General features: G+C 38.5%; 1 protein-coding gene across 2 annotated transcripts in view; it reads left to right on the top strand.

Moving 5' to 3' along the window:
- The window catches only part of LOC139697883 (protein turtle homolog A-like), a 602691-nt gene that overhangs the window by 479633 nt on the left and 101619 nt on the right, over positions 1 to 21439 (top strand). For both annotated transcript variants that reach the window (XM_071596747.1, XM_071596746.1), the window contains exon 4: positions 21007 to 21120. In XM_071596747.1, the coding sequence (XP_071452848.1) occupies positions 21007 to 21120 (114 nt within the window). The remainder of the gene's footprint in view (positions 1 to 21006; positions 21121 to 21439) is intronic.

The following is a 21439-nucleotide window of genomic DNA, read 5'->3' as shown; positions in this document are numbered from 1 at the left end:
ATCACTTCGTTTCGTGAAACTGGGATGCCCACAAACATAGACATTAATTGTTTTAAATTATACCACTTCCCGGTAACTAAAACACTCTGTAATAACAGCATCAAAATGAGGGGAGTTTTCATATTACTCAAATTAGAATGTTACTTAATGGCGGTCTTATTTATTAATATACGCGTTTAATCCACGTATTACATCGCTTGTAATTTTTTAAATATGAAAACATTTATCTTCTCTTTGTAACGTGTTTAATGGAATTCATTCCCTGCTATAATATTTGGCCAGCTCATAGTGGTACGAATTCTTCAACTTACTCTGGTTATATTCTCCAAGGCAGATTTTTCACTGCCTTCATTTGACAGCCGTAAATTTAATATTATTTTGTAAGAACATTGGAAGTTAGGTTCAAAACGATTAAATATGAAAGTCTACCGTTTAAGGCAGGTTATTGACGAAGTAAAAATTTAAACCTCGTCTATCAACACACAACCTGTCATCCATCGCCGATCACAATGCTCCAGATTCACCCTTCCGACCTCCTTTGGATTTCTCCATATAATCCATTTTTTCTCTCACCATGTGCAATAATTTGTTTCCTGGTTATTCGTTCATTTTTCGCTTTCTTTCTTTTTCCATAGCAACATATCCCAAAAGCCTTTAAGGATTCCCTTGGTATTTTATCTTGATCTTACCACCAAGTTTCCGCGCCGTAAAAGCCACTCTTCATATCAAAGTGTTCAATCATCTATTTATTTATAATATTCTGCCTCTCATTAAATCTATCCTCCTTATAAACGTTTCTTCACCTCGCTGGATTATCCATCTTAGTTACCTACTAAGGGCTCTCTATAAGGTAACTTACGTTTGCGTGTAGCGTGCGAAGTAGTGGGGCGGGCCGAATATTTGCTATATTGTCACACACACTAGAGCAGTACGCTATGAGCTGCTCTGTTTGAAAGCCCACACCGCTTTTCGTTTGTATATAGAAGCGGGTAAAAGTAAGCAATACATTTCAACAATCCCGCCAAATGTACAATTCGTATAAATGAGTTTTCTACAGGCTTGATTTTTATGATTTGTTTGACTGCCTAAGTAAAGCTTGTTCATCCTGCAAGTCTAGCTTATGAATTGTCCACCGACATTCATTCCTACTTCAGGTCTTCTCGTGCCCCATTCACCATATCCTCCCATGTGCAGTTTCAACTGTACGTTGAAAAGAAACGGTGATAATGGACAGATTTATCTTATCTCCCTTCCCAGTACTTTCCATCTTGTCTCTACACTGGTCACACGCACCTAAAGTCTGAGGAATGTACAGGTTACGCTTAAGTCGCCCATCCCTCCATCCAACTCCTATTAACTACCATAAATTCATTAATTCTTCCTAATTTATTTTATCAAACACCTTAAAATCTACGAAGCAAGAACATGGTACAACAACATAACTTCCCTTTTTATGAAGCGTTTTTATAAAACCCCTTCAAAAAAGGAAGTTATGTTGCCGCACCCTGTACATATGTATATCCTGATTTAATTACCGATTCGTTTTAATGAGTGCTGCAATGGCGTCAAGTGAAACTCTTCCTGAACCCAAACCAATCTCCTCTAAAAATGATTTGGCTTTTTTACCGTTATTTTCTCAATAATCCTTAGTACCACTTAGTACTAGGTGGAAAATGAAACTACAAAACACTAGCAAAATCAAAAACTGAGTTTCCCAGTTAAATTGATCAAATTATAGCTATTATAACGGGTAAGTTATAAAAACAACTTAGCAACTAGCGAAAACAAACGTTGCAAATTTAATTGAGTAAAACTGAGCTATTTATAAATCCTAATGAAACCTAAATGCTGGGAATAAATTGATATAGAATATGAAGAAAAAGCATTAAATTATGAGGAAATAAATCTTCATGATAGAAATAGTGACTGGAAAGGCTACGTTCTCTAGGTACGCGGGCGAAGTAAAGTTAAGGATATCGTAATTGGTCGTAAAAAAATTGCTGAAAATTCACCGCTAATTTTCTTCGAGTCCTATTATTCCTTATCATTTTGCCTGGAAAAATGAAAAACTCTTAATGATACGAGTACTGCTAATCAAAAAAATGAAAAATTCAAAGTTAATGCAACAATTTCATTTTGCATTCGAAATAATGCCAAACATTTATTGAATAGCGTACAAAAAGACATGGCAATCTTCTGGGCGTATTTCATTCCATTTTAAGGCTAAATTTGTTCATAGTTGTATAAATATAACATGTTTTCCCTCCAAGTAAGCCTTACTTTCCCAGTTGCTATTTTATGTAAAATATTACGGGAATTTGAAGTGAAAAATAAAAAAAGAAGCTTTCAGGAAGTCAATTTGCATCCCATTCTCACACAAATCTTACGATTGAAGCATTTTCATTTCAAATATTAATTCTAAAATGTCAACGACATTGGTTGCACTCTTCAGTTAGATGCACAGGCTTATATACAGGTTTACATAGTTACATAACTGTTAAAAAGTTTCATTATAGCTACTGGGGGAAAACCCTAAAGTTGATGGGTTTCTATTCATCCAGAAAATGTTTATGTTATAAAGCTCGTATATTTGTTTTCTTTTCATTGAAAAATATCAACTACGTACGGATATTTTGCAACATGGAAATTTTGTATAGAAGTAAATCCTTACACTTCATTTAAAATAGTTATAGTAGTTTAACTAAATATTATAAACTAATTCGAGCCTGCTGTACGTCCATATTACGCTGGAATTAATTACTCCACCGAAAAATAATAATCCAATTCAGAAAGTAGCTCTGCTGAGATTACAACATTTAACATCCAATATACTTTCTTCTGTCTAAATGTACCTAAAATTCCCGTAAAACACAAGGAAAACACTCCACATTTTTTGTCCTTACTGCCCAGCGGTTTTATTTCAATGATCATTTGAATCTTTTGACCAGCTTGGCACTTGATAAATTAAAATTATTGTGAAAGAAACACAACATCATTAATTAAAGAAATCCATTACAATAAATTGAAAATAATTGTAATACCGTCCGGGTCATATCCGAAAATCATCCCTTTGGCTTCTCTTCACGAAAACGTCCTCCAAAACATTCCAATTTCACTCAAACAAATATATTTCCCTTTGTTATTGGCAGTGCGTACCATATTAATGAAACAATACTAGAATTCACCACCAGACAGCTCAAGATGGACGTCACGCCACCTTTTGTTGCTTGCGTACCGAACAAATAGATGTAACTAAACCATCGCATGCAGGGATACCATCATTAAAGTTTCAAGTTCAGGCCGTGACATGAAAACTGAAACGGTTCCAAAACGGGCAGAAAAGCTCGGCGAGGCCAGACATTGACGAGTAGAACAAGAACTCGGATTAATTTTATTTATGGCGGGGTGGGAAGCACGTAGAATTTAATCAACGACTCCCGCGTCGAGCGAAAGTGGCACCGAATCGAGAAGCATCATTTTTCATCCATTCTCCTCTTCAAAGACACGACGACCTACACCGGAACTCCGGTATCCTGCAAAAGACCGCACCCCCACCCTGCAAATGTTAATCATATCCACCCTAGCATTTCAATCGATTGCACACTCCCCACCCTGAGCTCCAGAGCTACCACCCTACGCGCTCCCCCCGCCCTCAAGCTGGATCCAATCCACAAGGTGCTGAATCACTCACTTGGGCACTCGTTTGGGATGGGGGTGGGAGGAGGAGAAGGGGAGAGGTCAGAATTTTTTTTCGCGTCGACCCTCGGGTTTAATACGTATTCCGGTGGTACTCGAGTGAATTTGCTGATTCGCGACTCGGGAGCTCAAGTCACTTCTTTGAAAAGAGTGAGCGAGCGAGAGAGATAGAGAGAGAGTAGTTGAGTCGGAGGCCTTTGTGTGTGCGTGTGTGTGTGTGTGTGTATGCATGTGTGTAACTACGTATATCTGTGGGAAGGGAAGTCAGAGCAGTAGGTGGGTATGCAGGAGAGCGAGGGAAAGAGAGAGAGAGAGAGGTAGAGAGAAAGAGAGGTAGAGAGAAAGAGGGAGATAGATATAGAGAGAGAGATAGAGAGAGAAAGGGAGGGTGGAGTAGTGGAAAGAGCAAATTGATGGACGCATGAGGCGGTGGGGAGGGATTCCAATTAATCTACGCTTGTTGGGCGGGAAGTGGTCCAGCCGTTTCCAACCTCCTTCCCCTCCTCTACCCCTGGCTTTTACTTCCTCACTCCACTAAACCATCCCTCACCTCTCCTCTTTCTCTCCCCTGTCCCATCTGCCTCCTCCCCTCTCCAGTTCGCTTCCTTCAGGCTTCGGTGCACCGTTGCTTCGAGCGGATGCCGCAATCCAAGGTCGCCGGCGTTCTTCTTTGCCGTGCCGTCGTCGTCGTCCCCAGCGGCGGCAGAAGTTTTGAGTGCCGTCAATCGAGTGACGACATCGATTGACTCGTTGCGGGTGGAGAACACCGAGCATCGGAATTAAAAAAAAACATGAAACGTCGAAGGCGGGAGACGAGTGATGAGGATCGATTGACCATTGTCAATGTCCGTCTTCAACGCTCCATTCATTTTGTTGAGACTCGACGTTCAAAATCCCGGTGCAAATTTCTTGTACTGAATGACCGCTGACGCTAATCGCTCGGCAGTGTTTGCTAATAGCCCTTGCGTAATGATCACAATACGTATTAGGTCAGCTCCTATGCTTGAGCTGTTCCTATGCAGTATGGTTGAGCGGACGGCTGGCTTCCGATCGCTATGACGAGAGTTATTGTATGACTTATACCGCCGTTATTGTAGCCTTCGTTTTAGAGTGAACTTTGGTTGGATTATTTTTAGCTTTGACAATATTTTTCCCAATTCTTGAAGAATTGGTAATGAAATCCAGGAGAAATACTATATAATGACATATTTGGAGCATAATATAATTATGCGCATCGTTAAATAAATGAATAGATATTTCATATTTCTTGGCATACACATATTATCTTCTGTTTTTAAATTTATTTAATACGGAAACTACCAAATAATTCATTATATATTTTGCACACTTCCCTCAAGGGAATAATTTTCTTTCGGAAGTGTCGTTTTAACTGTGCGTTCAACTAATTTTAGTGAGCAGCAGTAATGGGCATTCCATGAACACCAACAGCCAGTAGAAAAAAATATATTGTCGCGTAGTGATGGTGATTATGGTAGCTATCACATAGATGTATTTTTGTTATATTTCAACTTATTCACTTCATTCCATTTCAAAATTTAAAAAAAAGCCTTAATGGCTACCTTAACCAATGCACAATGTTCCTATAACTCCTTAGACGCCGAGTTTGTATTGCAACTACTTTCAAAAAAGGATTTAATTGCACCAGATTTTTATACATTAGTTATTCAGTTTAAGTTCCCAGGACGTACATTGTGCATTTATTTTAATACTCCTATATTCAAGGATTTTATTTTCCAAATATTCATCATAATTTATTAACCCCCATAGATTCAGTTAACCGATAATGAACTCGTGATTAGTTTTTAAACGAGCTGTACGCTATTAAATGAGAGTTGAAGGATCAGTGAAAACGATTTATTATTTTTCTGTGCAATTTTAATGCTTCCGGATATCATATCCGCTCATTAATAAAAATTGAAAATTGCAATGCAATTAAGCTTTGCTCTTATTACTAATAAATCAACTTGGTTATTTCAATTTTGCATTTGAACTTTTCCAATTTTTAACGTACACAATTTAATTCAGTGTAAATTTCTCTTATCAAAACTAAGTGTTACCTTACTTATCTATTTCATCGACACCAGTAATGGTATTAGAAATGTGACTAGGTTTTAAAATGAAGTGCAACATTGAACTTGAACCATCATATTCCATTTATTTCACTGCTATTTGCTGTTGAGTGTCTGTAAATGCAAAGCTCGTTGATTGACTTTCCATATTAATGAAGACGAAATAACTTTACCTCTAAGTTTCCATAGAAATAATTTTAATGTATGCTGTCTTCTGTTTTAACCGTTATTCACCACGAACAAACGAAAATATTTGTCACTGGAGATCTGCAAATGGATATCTCTTTGCAAATCAAATTTTAATCTTCCCTTAAATTCGATAATACCAATTTATAATGTCCTCCTTTTAGGTTTTACGTAAAACTGTTCATTTTAGAGAAACCGGCTCTAAGCATGTGCTGTAATTGTAATCCAACACACGCATTTTCTCTGTTTAGGATATCATCATGCATTTATAAAACTAATAACAATCGAAATCACTGAAAAATTTTATTTTGATAAATGCATGTTGCCAATTTAGATCAAATGAAGTTGTTTATCTTTTATAATACTGAATCGATTATGATACAAAATAAAAAGAGAAACTGCTCTGTTTGTAAACAAAAAACTCTTAAGAAAGAACGCATGTTTCCACTTAATTTTCCTTGATAAGCTATGGGAACTACTAGAAAGTGGAAGAAGATGGATGAAAACTTTCACGTGCGAATTTCCCTTGGATATCGAGGAAATAATCCAATGTGCCCCTGCCATACACGCATGTCTGAGAATTCTCGCAAAATCAGGAGTTACTTGTCAAATTTACTCAAAGGTTCGTTTTACGCCAATTGAATGGATCCTACTCTTATTTTACAAACTTACTTTTGCGGACTTCATTTTTCAAGGCTGGTATTGCATCACTCACGACCATACATTGCGATTTGTGTGGTATTTTATTGGTTCAGGTATAATAACATTATGGATCAGCGACCAATGCTCTCAGTTGAATAATATTCAGTTATAATTGCATGAGTTACAATCATGGAGTTAAAGTATCAATTAAGAAACAGATTAAAAGTAATTTAAGTCGATGGATGATTGAAGTCTTTGTAGAGCACCAACTATTACTTGTAGTATTTATAATGTGGATTAATGAGTAAACGATAAAAATAAGTGTATTTTTCTAATGGATAAGCTCAACCAGAATATTTAAACAATGGCATGATGCAGGTTTAAATCAATTTACCTATAAAAATACAATTAATTTCTGATAATTAAACTTACGTCGTTTCATATTCTAGTTTTTTTCACTTGTTTTATGTTATTTTAGTTATTCTGTATGTCCAGGAATCGATCAAATTAAATGGAGAAACTGTGTTGATGGGAACATCGGAGTGTAAATTTTGTGGCGTTATCGGCTTAAGCGTTGAGTTAGTTGTATTTTCAAAATTGGCTTGCTTTAAATTCTGTCGTTGCAGGTATTGAAGGAAACACAGTTTTCCACCCGAAGGTTTGTTTGATAGAGTGAGGGGAGAACTCACCCCGTACTAAGCCCAACAGCATATGACATTCACACGTCAGGGTTAGGGGGGGGTATCTTTCCCTGTGACTCCTAAAATTTCCCAGAAAGATTTTTTATCCAAAAAAACATACTGCTTAAATGGAGCTAAATGGGCCAAAGGGGTCACCGGTAATAAAACCCGGACCCTTCGATCGATAGTGTAGTACTCTAACTACTGCGCTACCGCGTCTCCATTTCAGCTATTTATTTTTCTAAGAATTGGTTTCAAATTGCTTTGAAATTGCTTGCTTTAAGGGGTCAAAGGTTCCGTTTCTCTATCCTCACCGTCATAAGAGCTGCAACACAGTGACTTTCGAATATGCAGCGTCTTAATTTTTGACATTATTTACTCTGGATCCCTCCGCTTCGTGACTTCATCTATTTTTCTTCATTTTCTCAAGTTTTGACAGGGATTAATGAGACCTTAGACATCATCTGGTAAAGCTCTGCATGTTATTCGAAACTTTTTTGTTATGCACAATCCTTCAAAATGTTGGCATAATGTACACGTTTATTTTGGGCCAATTTTTGGTGATTAGAGCTTGCTGTAAAATAAAAGCTAATATTAGAATAAGCACTGTATAATTTACAAGACATAATCGGTATCTATAACGGCGTTGTAAGTCACTTATTCGAAATTTCCTCGAAATATGGCTGTTTATTGAGCAGGGGCAATGACCCTTTCAACTGGTGTATCGTGATTTCTGAACCTTCAGTACAATGAATTACAGCAGAAGGGAGGTTTGTGGTGGATAACATCATGTGTCATGTGGCAATAATTTGATCCTCAAAATTTTCGCATTCAAATTCCTTTTGCCATTCGAAGCGATAAATTAACTCTGATTACTTTTTGTTTGCCAAATTTTAGCTCGGGTCAACCAACAACAATCACTTATTTCCGTTGTTCATATCCAGTTTAAGCCTTTGTTTGGCTTTCACCAGTGAAACTCAACAGCAATCTGTGGTCAAATTGCCAAGTCATTTGTCATTAAAACGCTAATCAAATAATTAATACACGCGACTATAATGACGAATTACAAAATGTATTGATTTTTGATAAGGAATTGTTGTCAATCAAGTTATTCGCGGTTGGCAAAAAGGTAGCGAGAAAGGACCATGTCTTTCGGGATGCATGTTAAACGCTCGATAAATACAAAATGATTGAGGGAATACTTCATTAGAAATTTAAAAGGGATGTGTTTTTAAAACGTACAGTGCCTCCCCTTGACACAAAAACTTGCCTCGCGTTCCTAAATTAAAACAAACTTGAAGGCAGGCTCTTATATTTTTTCTGATATTTCTACCTGAATGGTTTTCTGATTCGGTTTTGTCTATCTTTTAATATTTTTGACTAGGCACAATATATACTCTATTATCTACTCGGCCATCTTTACAACTCTAAATTCAAATTGTTTTGCCAAACCTTTTCCCAAACGAGACCGGTCAAAGTTGAAAGTACGTCCATGATATGCTCATTCATAGTGATCCATGCTTCCCACCTACTTAATACTTCACCTTCAAGCCATATTCAATTCCTACTTCCATCGGCACTCCATAAAATTCTTCCGTATCCTCTTTCCCACCCCTCTTCAATCCGAGGGAAAACTCCATCATCTCTCAAACCCCACTGTCCCTCCTTGCAATCCCTTCCACAACGTGTCCCATCACCCTTCATTCGACCTGTACCCTGTCTGCGGCCTTCCATCCACCATTATATGGCATCGATAACCAGATCTCCCTCTCGAAATCCTAGCCATCCCACAGATAGCAAGCACTCCCCAGTACCTTCCTTACCCATAGCCCCCCTACTCTCTCTCTAACCCCACTTTGAACCCACTTGAGTCAGCCATCTTCTAAACATCCTCTTCGGCCTGATCATCGGTTCCGAGGCCTTATTCCCCTCCATCATCGCTCCCTCATCACTTCCCTCTTATCAGCGTTGGGGGACATTAACTTTGGGGCAAGTGACCAATGAGGACGTTTAAGCGTAGGTGGAAGGAACGTGGAACTTGAGGGTTTACAACGCTGGCAGTAATATGTGTTCGATAGTCAGCTTTCCGCTAAGGCTGCGTATCAAAGTTTTGCTTCAAACTTTAGGATACATTAAATGATATGTCTCATGCGTTGCATCTCGGAAGACTCCAATCATCCTCCAACCATCGTTGATAATGTCCTGAGTGCCAATGAAGCCATAGAGATGAAGCAGGTGAAATAATACCCTAGTTAACGTTTTATTGTTGAGTGAAGCGATGATCCGCCACAAATGCGTTAAAAAGAGAGAAATTATTAATTTATTCTGCGTGAAATCAGTGTGATTTCTACCTTTTCCTAAATAACTAAGCGTGGTTGCAATTATAAATCAGGAAGTGTGAAGTTAAGTCAAAATTCATTCACATACGCTAATTGGCAATGCCATGTCCGACATAAATAAAGTAGCATTAATATTGGTATCCAGAATAGCTCTGACTGACTGCATGGTAAGCGTCCTTGGGGCAGTCAACACCATTAAAATGAAAAATAACAACGTCGGAAAGAACCTGAAATTTTATCGTCTCGATGTGCTGAGTATCCCCATTCGCAAATTAATTTACCAAGAATAACATGCGAATCCCGAAGGCGTTGAATATAATGCAGTGGTATCCCAATCCCTGCTTGAGGTGTATTGTGGAGAGCACTTTAAGTGAGTCCGCCGTCCGTCGGATGGGACGTTAAGCTGCGGACCCCTTGGCACCTTTCGTTAAGAGTAGGCTAATGCTGACGCCGGGTTTCTCTCACCCTTCATCCTTTCCATCCCTAATGGCGCAAATGACCTTAGCTGTCGGTCGCCACCCCTAAATAGTACTACTGCGTGGTTATCCCATGGGCTTACTGATGCACTCTTCACCAACCTACTCCTTCCGTGTACTCTATGCCTCGTCTCACAGTTTTGTTGTGCTATTTATTTTAGAGAAATGAGCTTATAGGTGCGAGAGGCATAACACTAAAGCGTTTTTGCAAATGAGGCTGTCTCTGTCAGGCTAACGTTACGGGTTATCTCAATTGATTGTCTAATGTGTATCCCATGTGCATATATGTACAATACCTACAATGTCCACGTTAGTCTTCAGGCAGTAGAATTACACTGTAGACTCTAAATAAGATATTTCAGTCTACTAACGCTCGTATTTCGAGAATAACCAATGATTTCGAATGGTTGGAAATACTCATGTGTAGTATTGACCATTATTAATTGTTCAAATTTATCGCCCTCACACTTTGATTAATTAAATTCGTTTTTAACACTATTTCACCTACTCGGTTTAGATCGGGGTTTGGGATGGTGCGGTGGCTAACATAATTGCTTTCCATACATGGGGCCCCGGTTCGAATCCTCGGTGCAGCAGATATATTTCAGTGGTATCAAGATCCTTACTTGAGGTGCTATGTCGAGAGCACTTTGAGGGAGCACACCGTCCATAGGATGAGATGGCGAACTCACCCCTTAGCGCCTTTCGTTAAGAGTAGTCTAATGCCGACGCCAGGTTTCTCTTCACTCTTCACTCTTCATCCTTTCCATTCAATCTCTAATGGCGCAAATGACCTCAGTTTGTCGGTCGCTTCCGATAAAACTACTGGTGGGATCAGATCGTGGATTAAACTGGGCTCTTGAAATATCTTTCGAGGTGCTCGCTAAATTTATTGTATAACTGCCTTAACAGGGTGCTTAGTTCGGTCAATGCGTAATACCAGACTGATTTTTGTGTCATTTTGATTTTGAAAAGATATCGCTTACTTCGTCGAAGTGAGCACAGGATGCTCGGGTACCGGTCAGGTTCGGTTGGTGATCAACATAGCTACGGTCCTTCGTTGTTTTTATTATTTTTAATTTACTAGGGAAATACATGAATGTTGTTTAATACCTTGATCACCGGAGTTATTTTAGATAAAATATATTTCTTGCAAGATTTAAGACTCCATAAATTTTATCATTCCACTCAAAAACAATTGGTGGGGATAAAATTAATTTTAGAGGGCATGACTACACTGTATCAAGTAAATTACTTTACCTATTTAAAAAGTGTTGGCCCAAGGAGAAAGGACTTAGGAAGAATTGGGTCAAATATAGAGGCCCTTAAAAGTTATGAACCTAAGTAAAAAATAATGGAGAAGACTCATGAAAACTTTCATGTAGAGCGTATTATTGTACAACGCAGAAACTTTATCACTGAGGTTACAGGGTAAATATAGATAGTAGTCTTTGGAGTGGTGAGCGTAGGGGAGGATGGAGACGGTGAAATGTACCGAAAGAAAAACAAACGGGAGAAGTATTAGGCATTGGACAGGAGGAGAGAGGGCGCTGGGGAGAAATTCAAAGAAGGTCGGAAAAGTGAATGTAGGGCATGTTGAGTGTTAGTGGAATGAAGGGAGGTTAAAAGCATGCAAGTAATTTATTTATCGTTTTATTAGGCATGGATTAGAAATGCAGTAATATGATACAAATGTTTCGATTAATAATCTAGCCTGACTGATACTCTTTACAATAATAAATAATGCCTTAACCTAATCATTTAAAGATAATATTTCGTATATATGTTATATGAGGCATTCGAATTATTATATGGGATGAGAAATGTACGCTTTCATTTTAAGCGTATCAATCCGTATGAATGAATAAACCATGTGAAAATTTAGACGCATCAGTGACGATGAATCAATTTTTTAAGTGCCCTTGGTTAACTTATGAGGAACCATAAGTAGTTTAACTAGCAAAGAACAATGGAGATTTCTAAATGTGGAGCAATACTGACTGATTCTTTGTTCCTACAAGTAATTATTATATCTTTTTGCACCTAAATATTAACTAATATATGTTAAAGAAGCATTGCTACCAGGTAAATTTACGTATTAGTTTCGACTAAACGCGACGGATAAGATAATCAGTCATCCAACGGAGTAATCCAGATCCAACCGAGACTCGCCATACCGTTTTCATTTGTTTTTAGTATAAAAAGTTGGCTATTCCATAAACGTAGTCTAATTTGATTACGAATTTGCATAATAAAATTATTTTTATACTACTTATATAGTGCACTGCCAATTGGACATTGCAATTTCTCTAGCATAATTTACCAAGATTTTGCATAACTATGCTTCACAACGGTGAACTTGATGTCAAAGAGATCTAGCAAATGCATTTCAAAGAGAATAATTTGCTTATGCATGTGTTGTGAATTTATCAGCACTCGCTATTTGGCGAAGTGTATCAAAGATCCAAAGCGCTAGGATTTTTTATGTTGGGGGAAACGACGTTATGGCTACCCGACTGCTATGGGGCAACCCGACTATTAAAATAAGGATTAGGTTACTAATTAAAATCTGGATGGTCTTCGGAGCTCAAATCGCTGACGTTGGTGAGGGCTTCCCAAACATACTTGTTAAAGTGTCCCCGGTTGTTTTTCCCCTCAGACCGCAGCAATAATTTGCTTCCACCGCGCTCCTTATCAAGGCAGTGTAATGACCACCGATCCCTCTCTATTCTCGTCCTCGGCATTTACCGCACTTCTCATTCGTGGAAGGGAGACTTATACAACCGCCTTCCTCTCTTCTCCCTCTCCTGGTCCTCCACCTATTGTACCCTGTCATTCACTCTGTGCCCTCGACCTCCACACTCCACCCGCCTCAATCTCTTACCATCCCCAAACCGCCCACTTCATCCCCTTCTATCTCTCGAGTCGAAAAGGTCTATGAGGCCAATTTCTCGCCATGATCCGCCTCCTCGGTGGCCAGATGAGTCGTAGGCCACGCTCTCAGGGATGAACCCGTGGCGTCCGTCGTCCCCGGGACCCATCCATCCCGGGGCTCACGGTGGCGTCAGCGAGAGCGTAAAAGCGCCGCCCGGGCCCTTTGCGCCCCTTGATTGCCCTCGACGGACGAATGCCAGAGGAGGGGGAATGACGAAGGGTGGGGAGGAGAGCGAAATAGGGAGATGCGATTATCTCCGGTGAGAACGGTTCGGGACGCTTTGAGTGGACATTGTTGATAACAACGGTATTAAAATTCCCGTTTTGCCGTGAAGGTTTATTGCGGTGGACTGCGCCCGGGGAGGGGGAGTGTGAGGCGGACGGAGGAGGGAGGGAGGTTGAGTGAGGCGGGAGATTTTCTGAGCGAGGAATTCCATGTTAATTCTACTTGTAAAGGCGTTACGCAGGACAATACGCGTATGAGCTGTAATATGGAGCGGAGCGGGGGCACTTAGTCCGAGCAATTCCCGTGGCTAATGATACCATTCCTGCCAAACCAGCAGTCGTCCATTAGCCAATTGAGAATCCTTTCCGCGTTAACGGAAAATGCGGAGCAAGGAGACCGTCGTGTGCAGCAATAACTTTGCAGCGGTCTTCCCTTGCAACCGTAGGGGGAATCGGATACGTAATGGTCGGAAGATGATTTTTCAACGCCTTTAATTAGTGATATGTACAATAATGTATACTTTATGGGATAAGGGAGATAGGAATTTTTTTAAAGACTCCTTTCCCCTTACCATAAAGCTTGTATTTGGATTCGGGAATAGAAACGATTAAAATGGCTATTTTACTAGGATATCTTTCCCAAGAGAGTAAACACGAAGCTGCTATAGTCTCTTTAATGTGTACTTAAAACCACGTCGCTACGATGAGAATTTTCGGCAGACGACGCAAAGGTTATGAACGTGCTCTTTCCTCTTTTTTTGAACCCTCTGTCCGCATCTGCTAAATTCACCACAGTCGTTAAAGATTTGCATCTAAAACACATTCCAGCAATCATGCAAATTAATTAATTTGCTCTACCATTATGGGAGGAGAAACTGTAGTAGAATTTGCAGTCGCGCATTGGTACGTTACTCATGAAATTAAAACGTTCCCTCTCTTGATGCAGAATCTTCCCGACGAATGTATTTCCAGAAAAAAAGTGCAGCAAGTGATGATTGAGTCGGCCGGATGGAAAAATTGCTGAGGTGACGGTAAAAGCGGTTGGATTAGACGCGAGAAAAACAGACTTTTTTTAACGACTGTTTTGGACGGAAGATTCAACGCTTCCGCACCATTGGGATTCAAATGGAAAACCTTTTTCGCCTCCCGCTTCGTTTCCGCATTCATTATTTTTTCGGAAAGAGATGTGGGTTGAGTGAACGGAAAATGTATCTTTTTCCACCTCTTTGGATGGAACTGCATTGTGTGGCTGTAGTGAAATTGGTGTTTGAATGCATTCAGGAATTACTCCTGCCCTCTGGGAGGAAGGGCGGGGTGGTAGGAAACGGAATAACTTTAGATATGAGGTCAAGGGTCATGGGGTGAGCACCAAAAGAAGGGAATTAGAACTAAACGCCCGTTTTCCGTTTCGAATTGCAAGAGTCACCCTCTTCTCGTCCCTCTTCCTAGTCGGGGTGAAACCACCCTATATATTTTGCCCTCGGTCGAGCATAATAAAATGTAGGGTAAATGATTTACTGGGTGAAAATGAATATGATAAGACTGGGGTGTAATTAGGGTGGAATTTCGCAAAGGCGCAAAAGGGGTTTATGAGGCATTCAAATCATTAAGGGTTTAACGATTTGGGAGCGATCACAGGAGCGGAACCCTCATTTCCAAATGCGACTCATTGTCCGTTGAGGATTTTAGTTCTCGTCCTAGTCAAAAATTTAATAGGATTTATTTTCGTCCTATGAATCAAGTTTTTCTCATAGAACCATAATGAATTCGTAATGCAGGAAATCCTCTGTCGGCTGCTTTTCGATAAAATTCCTCTAACTTTATATCATCAAATGGATAAGGAAATTAGATCGTTTTCAATTCGGAATTGAGTTTATTTGAAGTTCAATTGAAATATCATCTACGCTGTTATCCCATGTTTTTCAGTTAGCTCTCAGAAAAAGTTGTACGAGGCCTGATTTCCTAAAGGTAGAAGGCATTTTTATATTTTTCCAACGAAGCGCAGTTACTGAACGTAAGTGTCCCCAAGACTCAATTTGAAGTTGCCACAGTATGGAACAGACGAAAGTCCCCAGTGTATTTTTTTTACATTATGCAGCGCATAATTTTTAAAACATTTACTCCGTAAGTAGCACTTGTGAGTTACGCCAAGCTTGGAAATGTTATGAACGGGTAAAGAGCTTATTTTTATTTTAAATCTGCGTTTTCACCTCGAACTTTAAAGTGGTGACTCATTAATGTTAAACAAGTCCCAAGCGCCTCATTAAACGCTAATTATCAACAGTTAATTCTTTTGGAAGAGTGGTTCGGGAGGGGTGGGGGGGACAATGGCATTTGCATCGGTTGACAGGTGAATAATGCCTTTTCTTAGGGTGGCGCGATACCTTTGACCTTATTACGAGGGAAGTTTAAGCGTTTGATGCTTTGAAAGGAGTAAGAGAATGGGACTCAAAACGAGAAGGAGAGGTTTTTGAGAGATGGAAAGATGAAGGGAGCTGGAGAAATTCAAGAAAACTCTCTCGGATCTGCCGTTTCTATTATATGTGCCTTAACTCTCAACGTTCCAATCCTTCGTTCACTAGTCTTATTTTTTCCATCCCGCTGAATCTGAATGAGTTTAAGGAGAAGAACCTTGCCAGATGTCGCCAGTGTGCCTGGGAGTATGGGCAGGGAGAAGGGGATTCTGGCTATTTTTCTTTCATTACCTGGAGCACGTTCTCCTCTTGGGGAATAAATGGGACGGCGTTGCAGCTGGAGCCCCGGGGAGGAAGTTGGGTGAAGGGAGGAATAGGGCTGGGTAGTCATTACGTTTTTAATTAGGTCCGACCATCATAGGTGGCGAAACGATCAGGACGAGAAACTCGAATCCTCCGCCTTGCTCTTTTCATCTGCATTCCTCCCCCCTCCCACACACGATATTAAGATTTCGCGGAGTAGCGCACTGGTCAGTAATCATGCAGTTTTTTTGGAAAAGTATTTTATTCTATGCTGAAAAGAAATGAGTTTTTAATTAGTTCATCGCCCATGGTATAAATGATGGCTGTAGAAGACTATGGTAATTTTAATGACGACCCCCGAGTGGTTGTTTGGCTTTCGGGTACGAAGTAATTCTCATTTGAAGAAAATACATACCTTCTGAGAGTGTTTGGAGAAGCAGCTTAAGTAAAGAGATCATGTATGATCGATCTTTCATGAATTACAATACAATTGTTACCCGGTAAATTCGAGTGGCAAAAATTGTCACCTTCCCTTAATTAGTCTGCAAGCTACTGACTGCCAAAATAAATTTATTTTCCTGTGTGCCATAGGAAACTATTTTCTATTTGCTGAGGCTCAACTGTCTCGTTTCTTTAATGTATAATTGATGTACAGAGTTTACCATTTTTGAAGAAGTTTCTTTATTAATTTTATTCCATGGTAATAATTTATTTCTATATTAAATATTAATCAACATAATCGCATTTACCTACTAATGTGCTTGAGAGATTTCATTTCATACCGTAATCCAGTAATAAATATTGGCTTAATTTTCCGTTTTATTAATGAGATGGTATAAATTTTGCAACAAATTTTGCTTTTTTTGCGTAATTATTTCCGCTCTAAATCAATATTTATTTTTAGAGTATATTTGACTCAACTGATACTGAGCCAATAAATTAGCGTGATATACTCGTATTTTATAACCCTTTACGCTGCCTTCAAATAAATACGGTCATTAATTATTTTAATTTATCTCGTCAGACAATAGGCGCGAGGTTAATTCGAACAAGCATAGGATTCGCATCTTTACAATGTTGTTTCTTGATCAAGAAGATATATCTTATGACGTAGTTTCCATTTTTTGAGTTACTTGGTGCAAATTAATAAGGAAAGTCTTGAATCTCAATCAATAATCGGATTGGACAATTAAGAGTGATATTCATGGGAATAAATCTCCCATGTTGAATGTATTAATCATACTGGATGTAGCATAGCTTGAGGTTTTATTAAGAATTTAAAACTCTCCATCACCATTCTTTATTTACGACAAAGTTGACCTTTATTTGTATTTATGGAAATAATTTAGTTCTATTTTGTGGCCTGCTCTGAAAAACGGATTAATTTATAATAAATTGATTTGCTGTGAAATTTGGATGATCGGAGATTCTAATCGAGAGATGTTTTATAAAGTACAATATTTTTACAAAATACGTCAGCATGGAGGAGGTAATCATGCATCGGGTCGTAGAGGCATTGCGAAGCGTCCGGCGTAGCGGGCACTATCATCGCCCGTGCGCAGGATGGAATGCATTATCACTTGAATATGGAATGAATTCATGTGCGTCTGAGCGACAAACGCATTTTCTTGGAAACTACCTATCGCATGTCTGTGTCATTTCATTTACATAGATCAGGCATCAGAAAGGATAGAGCAGGAAATGTTATTCTTCAAAATTCAAAGGCAAATTTCTTCATGTGCTAGCATCATGAAGTATATTGCACTTTTTTGGATTATTGCTTCGCGATAGAGAGCTTTTTTATGGCTCTGGGTGATAAAGAGAATTTTGTATAGCCTCCTCTAAATTGATATAACTGCAATTCCAACATGGAGGGAAATTCAAGAGTATGGTATGCTATTTGAAATTCAGTACTTTTGCTTCCCTGAGAAGAGTTTGATGAAAAATCGCAATTTTAGCAATCGAAATTTCAATCGATGAAAAACTCTAGAAAACGAATAGCTGTGCTAAATATTTTCTCTAAATCCACCAGCAGTAATGAAATTAAAATACTTGAAAAAAATGCTATCGGGCAGCAGAGAAAAGGGGTAAATAATATGTAAAATAAAGGGGAAAATACAACGAAGAATTACTGTAAAGTGGGGTTAAAGGCACGGGAGCTGTTGAGAGCAAGCGGCTAGACAGGAGGGAACGTCTGGGACGGAAAGCACGAAAAGAATTGAGAGTCATGGATGGACCACTGGAAAAGTGAGGAGAATGGAAGAGAAAAGGAAAATGTAAGAAGTTCAGTATGGGAATAAGGAAGAGAATGTAACTAAAATGAATAATAAAAATATTCAAGAAACCAATAGAGTCCTGAACGCGTAGTGAAAAGAGGAGTTAGAGGATATGGAGAAATTCCAAAGGCAAGGAAAAGGGGACGCGCTATGAAAGAAGGGCGAGAGAATTTTCAGGATGAAGCAAAGGAAAAACTATGCCGTCCATACGAGATAAGATGGGAAAGTTATTAGTGGAACTGAAAGAGATTCGGAGAACGTGGAAAGAATACGCAGAAGAGAATATTAGGTCAGTAAGTATAGATATCTCGTTGGACGGGAATGCGACGTGGACGAGAAAAGCTTGGGTCCAGAAATACTAGATTTGCAAGATAGAAAAAGTGCACTGCGGAAAATGAATTCAAGCATGATAGTAGGAATAGATAACATCCCCGCAGTAGAGATTTTTATAAGAAGGAGAAGTTAGGGAGAGAGTTTTGGGATTTTTAGGCAGGAATTAAGTGAAAAATTTTGGCCAGAAAAATTCATTAGGTAAACGTTGACCTTCATATCCAAATTTAGTTCTACGACAGGAATTGAGGGCGGTAAGATATAAATTTTAATTCACATGCGCCAAAGGTGGTACTTGAAATAATGATTAAAAAATGCAATAGCTGGAAAAGCACTACTACTTAGGCAAAAGTATCATTTTTGGTTTAGGAAAGAGAATGGGAGGGAAGGAAGGGAAAAGAAAGAAGAGCATGGGAAGGAGAGAAGAGACACATGATATTTTTGCAGTGATGCGAGAATTAATTAAAAATAACATTAAAATATAGAATAAAAATATAATATAAAAATGCAAACTTTATAACAGGAATATAAATTTGTATTCTGTGAATTAATCGCGGCCGTAGGGTGGTGAGTGAATAAATTCATTGTTAGCTATGAAGATTTTAGGATCACACTGGAGTGCTAAGTAGCATATTCAATACCTTTCTGTGAATAAGGCGGCACGGTTAAGGTAGTGGAGGATTGGTCGAAATGAGCATTCAAGGACAGTGGGTTAGACGGAGACACGCTTTTCAGGTGGTATTTAGAGAGGAATAGGTTGGATATAGAGGGCTGGTAGTCAAGTGTTTAGTATATTGTTAGTATTACGTATAGCGGGAGAAGAGATGAGGTTGATAAGTAAAATCTCAGGATTGAGGAAGAAAAATGTTAGACAAAAGGAGTAGAGGAAAGAGGAGATGTTTTTTGGACGATGTGCAAGATGGCAAAAAGTGTAAATAAGTAAAAATTGTGAATATTACAATTGATGAAGATGAAAGTATTATAGGGAGAGAGGAAGTAAGATCCCGCAACACACAATGTGTAATAATTATTAAGAATCACCCAAAAAATGTTTTATTTGGTAACTTACTTATCACTACATGTGATGATGCATAAATGGAGTAGATTTTAGCTAATATTAATTTATAAATGTAATGGAGGGAATTTTTAGATATTTTCATCGAAGTTTTTTTTATTCTTTGCATAATAATGTTTTGAATTAATCTGTTAAAATTGTTACTTTCTATTTTTTTAAATCCAAGAATTAAAGTTCCTCTGATTTAGTCTTGTGGATGTATTATTCTTTATGATTGACAGAGGGAGAGTATAAAAACTCAAAATAAAGCGTTCTTTTTTGCTGGTTTGGTTGTATGGGGTATGTATATAATTACTAGAAAACTTTTCGGTAAAATAGTTGTTTTATCTATATGTTTAGTACCTATTTTAAACAGGATATACATTCTCAAACACCTAATAGGGTTCATGAAATTGTAAGTTTGCTTGAGATCAATCGCGCAAAATTACATCGAGGAAAAATCACATTTTCTAGACAATAGATAATATATATAACAAAAATACTAGGTACATAATTACTCTAGTAATCGGTTAGGAAATAAATGTGAACTCCTTGTACTTTGATGAAGGTGTCTGGGACCACAGAAATATAAGCCTTGAGTGGGTGTTATAACTTTTTATTATACTTTTTGCAATTCTGCCTGCTGTATATGCCCGTGTGATAATGACAATGAATAATACCTATATATATATATATATATATATATATATATATATATATATATATATATGTACCAATGTACCAGCGTGTGCATATTCATATTATATATATTAATTATTTTATGCAAACTTAATTTTAAACTCCTAGCCACCACCGTTTTTGCTATGGAATGATTCGCATGAAATTTATGGTTTTTCATCTGTGAAATTAAAATGGCGAGATATTGTTTCTCTAGAGAACTGAGTTGAATTCTAAAGCTTGAACTCAGCCCAGGAAATCTGAAAGCACGTATTTAGTCTTTCGTGTTCCTCATTTCAATTAATCCTTTTATATTTTAAGGAAATCATCCAATATAATCATTAGGACTTGGGGTAGTATGTTTTGCCTCCAAACCATGGATTAGACACTGCTAAGTTATGCTGCACTATACCTATCTGTGTTTAAATCAACTCAAAAGAAAAGTTCAAAAATATGTTCATTATTCTGTTTCCATTGTATTTTGCATTTATTTACGGGGCCTTATAGCGTTCTTTCCGCTCGGTGGTACGAAATCATGTACATTTAAATTCAGGCAATGGAGATGCGCACAATCCTTCGGCTTAAACCACGCTTCACTAGGAATACAAAAGTGATACTGAGTAAAAATAAGGGTAACGTTTTTATTCTCTGACTTGATACACTTGAAATTCGATTCTTTACAGTTCCACCACGGGAGGTCAAGGTCATAGGGCCGACGGGTGAAGAGGTCAGCGGGTCAGTGCTTGGCCCCCTTTCTGAGGGAGACGACGTCCTTCTGGAATGCCACGTATTCGGAGGTAAGTATTCACGGCAACTCTGCCATGAAGAGAGAGGAACTAAATTTCAACCGCTCTTTACTCTGGCTACCATACCAATTCACGGGAGCCGAAGCACTGGTGCGGTTCACTTCCTCAGGAGGACCTTATTTCGAGCATCGAGATTCGATTTTATGTACGAGGCAAAATTTGGAATGCAACTCATTCTTTCAATTTTTACAAAATAGGCTTTACTTGGGACATACCTTAGTCCTTGAAAATAATGGATCAGCTCGTCGAAGTACAGAAATAATCCTCTTACGTGTCTAGTTTATCTGATACTCCTTGATACCAGAATTTA

The sequence above is a fragment of the Hetaerina americana genome, unplaced genomic scaffold, assembly GCF_022747635.1.
Source record: "Hetaerina americana unplaced genomic scaffold, ioHetAmer1.1.p SCAF_8, whole genome shotgun sequence".
Taxonomy (NCBI): domain Eukaryota; kingdom Metazoa; phylum Arthropoda; class Insecta; order Odonata; family Calopterygidae; genus Hetaerina; species Hetaerina americana.
This window is presented reverse-complemented; position numbering and strand designations above follow the sequence as displayed.